At 51.5% G+C, this 7,500-nt stretch overlaps 1 protein-coding gene across 1 annotated transcript in view; it reads right to left on the minus strand.

Moving 5' to 3' along the window:
- The window catches only part of LOC119103107 (glutamate receptor ionotropic, kainate 2-like), a 31,536-nt gene that overhangs the window by 16,950 nt on the left and 7,086 nt on the right, over positions 1-7,500 (minus strand). Inside the window, exons 5-6 of the mRNA XM_037226558.1 lie at positions 4,136-4,354; positions 3,156-3,369 (exon numbers count right to left, since the gene is read on the minus strand). Coding sequence (XP_037082453.1) covers positions 3,156-3,369; positions 4,136-4,354 — 433 coding nt within the window. The remainder of the gene's footprint in view (positions 1-3,155; positions 3,370-4,135; positions 4,355-7,500) is intronic.

The following is a 7,500-nucleotide window of genomic DNA, read 5'->3' on the forward strand; positions in this document are numbered from 1 at the left end:
ACTCTGCAGTCTGAACGCCTGGCTTCGCCCATCCTCGCCTCCCCCTCCTCCCCTACTCTTCGTCATCTCCTCTCCTGCCATGCTCGCCACGGGTACGTAATACGGGCCAATTACGGGCGAGCGGCGGCGGCGGCGGTGGCGGCCGGCGCAAATTGGCCGAAATTTGGCCCGAGAATCGGATGAGGGGCTAATGGCAGCTGGACGGACGGCGGAGCTGCGGGAGGAACAGGATCGGACACCGGCCGGTATGGCAGCTGGACGGACCGCGGAGCTGCAGGAGGAACAGGACCGGACACCGGCCAGTGGAGCACTAGAAAGGCAGTCACCTAAAGTCATGCAGAAATCACGTCAAGGTCACGTGAATCGTGCGTCAACCGCATCAGCTGGTCATCAGTGCACAGGAGAGTAACTTATAGATACGTTCCGTACTTTGCCACATACGATTCGAGGGTAAAACACTTATAAGAATAAAAAGTACAGCGTAATCTTTTTTTTTACCCGCATTATCAACTCGGAAATATTCACACGGAAAACAGTTGTTTTGCCAGCCCTTTATTGAAACGGATGAGCATTATAATCACTACCAGCCTGAACTACAGCGATCAGCTTTAGCTTTCACTGAATAACACTGCTCCTTAGGTGTCCAATGACACCACGATCTCATATCTGCATTGCATTCTCACATGGCCAGGATTGCCCCCTACAGCCTCCAGACTGGCAAGCCTCCTCCGACAGCATATTCCAGACGCAGTAGTCCAGCGGGCTCAGCTCAGGATGGTTTGGTGTTCGCTCGTCCTTTTTAACGAGACGCTTTGACGAGGCGGGTGCGACCAGCGAGCAGCTCTCAAGTGTGTTCCGCCGATGCGGGACACACTTGAGCTGCGTGCGCCGTCCTACTGGGGAATGAAGTGTGTGCGCCGTCCTACTGGGGAATGAAGCCGGCAGTGCGGAGCTTCCCCACCCCGGCAGCGACCTCCAAAATGCTCTGAACGCTCAGTCGCACCTCAAACGCCTTCTCATCGGTGGGAGCCACGCCCTTGACTTTTTCGCTGCGAATCTTTCCGTATGGGCCGATACAGTTCGAAGCCGCACAAATGCTTGCGTCTTCTTTGGCTTAAGTTGGCGCTGCATGTTCGATCCGTAAACGCCCAATGGGCCCCGGCCGCCCTGCGCTGTACAGGTGGGCCCCGACCACCCTGCGCTGCACAGGTGGGCCCCGGCCGCCCTGCGCTGTACAGGTGGGCCCCGGCCGCCCCGCGCTGCACAGGTGGGCCCCGGCCGCCCTGCGCAGCACAGGTGGGCTCCAGGCCGGCCCATGATTTTGTATGTTTTATGTTTTCTTTCGGAGGGATGTATATATATAGCGCATATTGGGGACCGCTTTGGTCACTTCAATGTATTCGTGAAATCGTCATTCGATTTAGCACAGATCCGGTCCCAACGGTACTTTAAAGGTTGTCAATTGCACATAATCAAGACACAATTGGTCTTCTTCATTTTTAAAAAATTATACCGTTTGGTGATTAGTCTAGTGGCAGTTTTTAGGTCTGCATCTTGTCGCTAAATAATTTGCTTTAAGGCTCAATAAAATCTCATGTATCAAAGTTTGTGAAAATCATCATCTTTAAAGCATAGTTTTGATAACATTTAATTTTCGTTTTTTCTTAACTTCATTTGAGTTGGCTGACTTGTGACATCAACAGTAGATTCTACGAAGTGGCCTAAATAATTAAATCTATTTTCTGCTATAATCTTGTTCAGGTTTACTTTGCAAGCCTTCAACCGCTTTGCTTTGGTATTCGTTTTTGGATTCGATTATATGCCATTCCTTACGAACATCGTCATTATATCGCAGTTAAAATTAAGCTTAACTCAACAACCATTACCATGAAAATATTGGCAAAAAACAAGAAAGACTCACCGAGACTAAGTTTTGTAACTGCGTTACTGGCAAATGTCATTCGACTGGCATCACTACCGGCATAGCAGCACCAGACCATGCTTATCAGCATGTGGAGTCTTAACGTTGCACTCAGATTCAAGCACACACAGTGTGAGATTCATTTCAAGCGAGCATAAGTAGTTGGATAAGCAAACACGGCTTACTCGATAGCTAACAATGGCAAACGAACGGCTTTGAATACTTAAAACGCATGATGTACTTACTGGCACTCAGCCATAAGTTATTCCTTGAGCAGTCGCTTAAGCTACTTGCACTCGGGGACGTCTTCACGCCGTAGCCCCACATGCACGCATCCTCTTCCCTCACCATTTTTTTAAAACATGACATAACAGTGTTTAAGCTGAAGCTGGAGTTGAAATTATGAAGTCGTTGTTCTCACAAGAAGCACCGCTTGGAGTAAATAGATGTTGATTATAAATTCGATGTATATCTATGATGATTATGATGTAAATCTAACGCGATCGAGAACATGCACTGCACGCGCCCCCAGCGGGATGCAGTTTTTTACGAGAACTGTTGGGTTGTGCCCCCCCCCCCCATTGTAAATCTTGCGTACACCCCCTCCCTACATTTTGAATAGTCCTGAAGCACCATGAATATATCACGTTGATAATGCGACAATACTTCGGTGGTAGGTTGCTGACAAGTGAATCGCATAAATCGTGGACATGGCATTCAACGAGCATTAAAATTGGCCATGTTCGTCTCACTTTCCCTTTCGGTTGCAACGATTTATTTCATGGGCAGAATGGGTGGGGGGGGGGATGCACAATCTGGATGCCTTTTTACTGTTGGACCAGTTAAAAAACGCAATCTAGAGGAAGCGAAGAAGCTATCGTAAGAGGCGCTTGCACGCATAATACAAAAGAAGTTAGAAATCAAACCAAAACAATGGATTCTCGCGACCTGTTTGAAACTAAATAGCTTGTAACCATTTAAGCAGGCACCAATCACGGAGATTGCATTTACACCCTGTGATACAGTTGCACCCGTTACGACACTTTCCACGATTTCTCAGTCCTACCGGGCATCCTTTGTGAATCATTATGATGTCACAAGAACACAAAATACGCGATCGAGTTATGACGCAACATGCCCCCCCCCCCCCCCCAACCACTCGCAAACGATACTCCGCAGCCTCCCCGAAGCCAGAGTCGGCTTCTTTTCCGGCGGCCTGCGGCGCCTCACTGACCTGGTCCTAGCAGCGCCTTGACCATGCCGGTGGCCTGGCCGGTGACTGGGTCTATTGCCACCGTACGCGCCACCCTCCACCAGGTCGAACTCGACGCTGAAGTTGCGCAGGCCTGGACGATCTCGTTCACCAGGTCTATGCAGAAGCCCTCAACCGGCTGTTGCCATTCAGCGACGTGTCCGACTCGTTGACCATCAATGATGTATGGCTCGCTCTGCGGGCGGTGGGCGACGCCGCGCTCAGCGGGTTTTCGTCTTGGACAGAATCAGACCCGCTGGGATTTTTTAAATCTTTGATTTTAACCTTAGGCAGGTCGCTGCCCTGTTTCTTTTAAGTGGGCGAGGGTATTCCGGTGCATGGCGTCCGATGTAAGCGTTGTAAAACACATAGGGTTTACTGTAAGGTGCGAGAAATACCAATCTGACACGCATCAGTGATATCAATTTGGTCAATAACAACTCTTGCCTCTACAGTTTTCATGTAGCTTGGCGCAGTTACAAAACGAGCGTCTGACATCTCAGCGTTCGTTGAAGTTACATATCTGCAGTTCGCTCGGCATTCAGCTGAGAAACACAAATCTTCCTACTCCGAGGGCTCGTAAACATTTCGAAACGAACAAATAAATATAAAAAAATAATGTATTTCAATGGCCACCGAAATGGCCTTTCAGTAAGGTTAAGGACTTCGGATTCAAAGCAACCATTCGAGTCGATTCGGATCCGAGCATAGGTGTATTAAAACAAAGCGCACCGTAACAGCGGGGCTGTTGTTATTTTACGCTGCGTGATTAAGCTTGCTTCATTATGTATATTGTTCCCTAATCTGAAGGCGATCCGTAAGCTTGTCAAAAAAGAGGAAAGTGCGGGAGTGATTCTATCGTAGTATTCAGAGAAAATCATCCCAGCTGATTTAATGTCCCATTCCACAGTGGAAAAGAACAGCATTCCTTATCACACTTCGTCGCCAGAGCGGCATCTCACCAACGTCATGAAGACTTTGAGAGTCTTGTTCCAGAGGCTGTGCTCGATCTCCAAGATCTTCTCGCCGTAGCTGCGGGTATAGTTGGCGCCAGTACGTGCCGTCCAAGTACCGACCTTGACCAGGCCGTCCTTTGACAGCTCCACAATGTCCAAGTCAAAGTCGGTGCGGAACCCCTCGCGGTCGAACTCGACTTTGCCCGTGAGCCCGGTCAGGCGCACCTGCAACACGAGCGGACTGCATCACAACCGTGTTACAGCACGACCGTGCTGCAGCACAACCGTGTTACAGCACGACCGTACTGCATCACAACCGTGTTACAGCACGACCGTGCTGCAGCACAACCGTGTTACAGCACGACCGTACTGCATCACAACCGTGTTACAGCACGACCGTGCTGCATCACGACCGTGTTACAGCACAACCGTGCTGCATCACAACCGTGTTACAGCACGACCGTACTGCAGCACAACCGTGTTACAGCACGACCGTGCTGCAGCACAACCGTGTCACAGCACGACCGTACTGCATCACAACCGTGTTACAGCACGACCGTGCTGCATCACAACCGTGTTACAGCACGACCGTGCTGCATCACAACCGTGTTACAGCACGACCGTACTGCAGCACAACCGTGTTACAGCACGACCGTGCTGCATCACAACCGTGTTACAGTACGACCGTGCTGCAGCACAACCGTGTTACAGCACAACCGTGTTACAGCACGACCGTGCTGCATCACAACCGTGTTACAGCACGACCGTACTGCATCACAACCGTGTTACAGCACGACCGTACTGCATCACAACCGTGTTACAGCACGACCGTGCTGCAGCACGACCGTACTGCAGCACGACCATACTGCATCACGACCGTACTGCATCACAACCGTGTTACAGCACGACCGTACTAAAGCACGAACACACTGCCTCACGACCATGTTGCAGCACGGCCGTACTGCATGACGACCCGTACCGCATCACAACCATTCTGCAGCACGACCATACTGCATGACGACCGTACTGCACCACGACCGTACTGTTGACCTGGTGGCCGGTAACTGACATCGTAGAAAACACTTAACGTGACATACAGACGCGCCATTTTGGCGCGGGGTCTACTACCGAAGGTAATTATTGAAGTCACGCATTGCGCATAATGGCCTTTGATATTAATTAACATAAGTGAGTCATTAACCATATACGATAGGCGCTTGAAACTCGAAGCACCATAGGATCCACTGTCATTCACCGTTCTAAACGCTCGAAATCATTTGTCTGATAAGTCTGTTTTGACATAAAATAAACAGAACGGCTGCATCAAATTGCCTGCAGGCCTCCCATCGCACCTGTTTACTTTGGAACAAGTGACTTTGATAACACGGGAAAGTTCGTGTGAGAAGGGGAGCGGAAACAATGGATCGACAGAAGCCCACGCCAACTGTGCCAAAACTTGGCCGAAAAGCTGCTGAGGCCACAAAAACAGTGCTCCTTATTCGGGACTTAAGCCAAAGAAACCAAATCAGCCATCCGAGACGTTGTGTTTTGTGAGTTTTGCGGGACATCGTTTCAGTAAACAACTCACGACTTCCCGCACCGCCCCAGGCGTGTATTTAAATGTGCCTCTGCGCTACCCTCCGTAAAAAGGAACTCCAAGTTTTGTGCATTTTTTAGGGAGCAAAAGATCGGAAGTTCAAAAACGTTCTTGAATACGAGAAAAGCCAGAACGATTGTAATGTTATCACTTTGCACTGTTTTCTTGTAACACTATGAAATAAAATATCGTCATAGTGGAACGTACCACTACGTGCTTTTCCCACATTGAACCCATCTTACGTTCAAAACATTCCAGGTTTACTGTAGCGTGAAACGTGGACACAACTTCGCAAGAAATGCTCCTGCGGCTCATTTCCGTGTTGAGCACCAATACATATGGTGAAAACACAGAAACAGTCAAAACTGTCCAAGAGTTAGTAGGTTCTAGACCCCGCCCTTCAGAGTTGGTTAAGCCCGTAATTAGTAGGTTCTAGACACACCCGACCTCCAGAGGTGGCTACGGCCGGTAGTTGGTAGGTTCTAGACCCCCGACCCCCAAAGATGGTTACACCCCACACCGTGAAGACAAGATCTCTGGCAAAAAGCAACATAAAAAACAAATTAGGATGAAATACCAGAACGCTTTACTAAAATTACTCAAACCTCATTTTTCGTGGGCTACACCGTAGCACATACCAACAGCATATTATTCAACCGCCACAGAAAACAGGCTCCCCACACAGGCATCATATCGACCCTGCTGAGCACGGTTGTCTGATAAATTATACTGCGAACAACATTTCCACCAACACCGCACAATCGGAAATTCCAATCTCGCTGCTGTCGTCTGCCTGTCGATTCAGCCACTTTGCTCTACGTCATTTGATTTCAGCAGCTCGCCACAGCAATTTTGCCGCCCGGCATTTCCATAAGCAGCTAATGTGGCGGGGCGGCACCGTCCTTTCGGGGCGCGGGCAATTACGGCGCGCGGAGAACGTACACGTCACCGGCGGGGCGGCGCTGTCCGGGGATGGCCGGATTAATGAGGAGGCTGCAACGGCTCGGCTTTTGACAGCGCGGCGCGGCTTTTGACTGGCGGCCAGCGACGCTGCCGTCGCCGGGCTCTGTAACAAACCCGTCAGCTGCCGTCCGCGGGTTTCAACGCAGCAGACAGTCAGCTGCCGCGCCCGGGCTTCAACACAGCAGACAGTTGGCTGCCTCCCGCGGGCTTCAACACGGCAGACCGTCAGCTGCCACGAGCGGGCTCCAACACGACGGGCAGTCAGCTGCCACCCGCGGGCCTCAACACAGCAGACAGTTGACTGCCGCCCGCGGGCTTCAACACGGCAGACAGTCAGCTGCCGCCCGCGGGCCTCAACACGGCAGACAGTCAGCTGCCGCCTGCGGGCCTCAACACGGCAGACAGTTGACTGCCGCCCGCGGGCTTCAACACGGCAGACAGTCAGCTGCCGCCCGCGGGCCTCAACACGGCAGACAGTCAGCTGCCGCCCGCGGGCCTCAACACGGCAGACAGTTGACTGCCGCCCGCGGGCTTCAACACGGCAGACAGTCAGTTGTCGCCCGCGGGCTTCAACACGGCAGACAATCAGCTGCCGCCCGCGGGCCTCAACACGGCAGACAGTCAGCTGCCGCCCGCCGGCCTCAACACGGCAGACAGTTGACTGCCGCCCGCGGGCTTCAACACGGCAGACAATCAGCTGTCGCCCGCGGGTCTCAACACGGCAGACAATCAGCTGCCGCCCGCGGGCCTCAACACGGCAGACAGTCAGCTGTCGCCCGAGGACTTCAATATGGCGAGCTGCTGCTATCCG

This window comes from Pollicipes pollicipes, unplaced genomic scaffold, assembly GCF_011947565.3.
Source record: "Pollicipes pollicipes isolate AB1234 unplaced genomic scaffold, Ppol_2.1 Scaffold_5724;HRSCAF=6776_pilon_pilon_pilon, whole genome shotgun sequence".
Taxonomy (NCBI): Eukaryota; Metazoa; Arthropoda; class Thecostraca; order Pollicipedomorpha; family Pollicipedidae; genus Pollicipes; species Pollicipes pollicipes.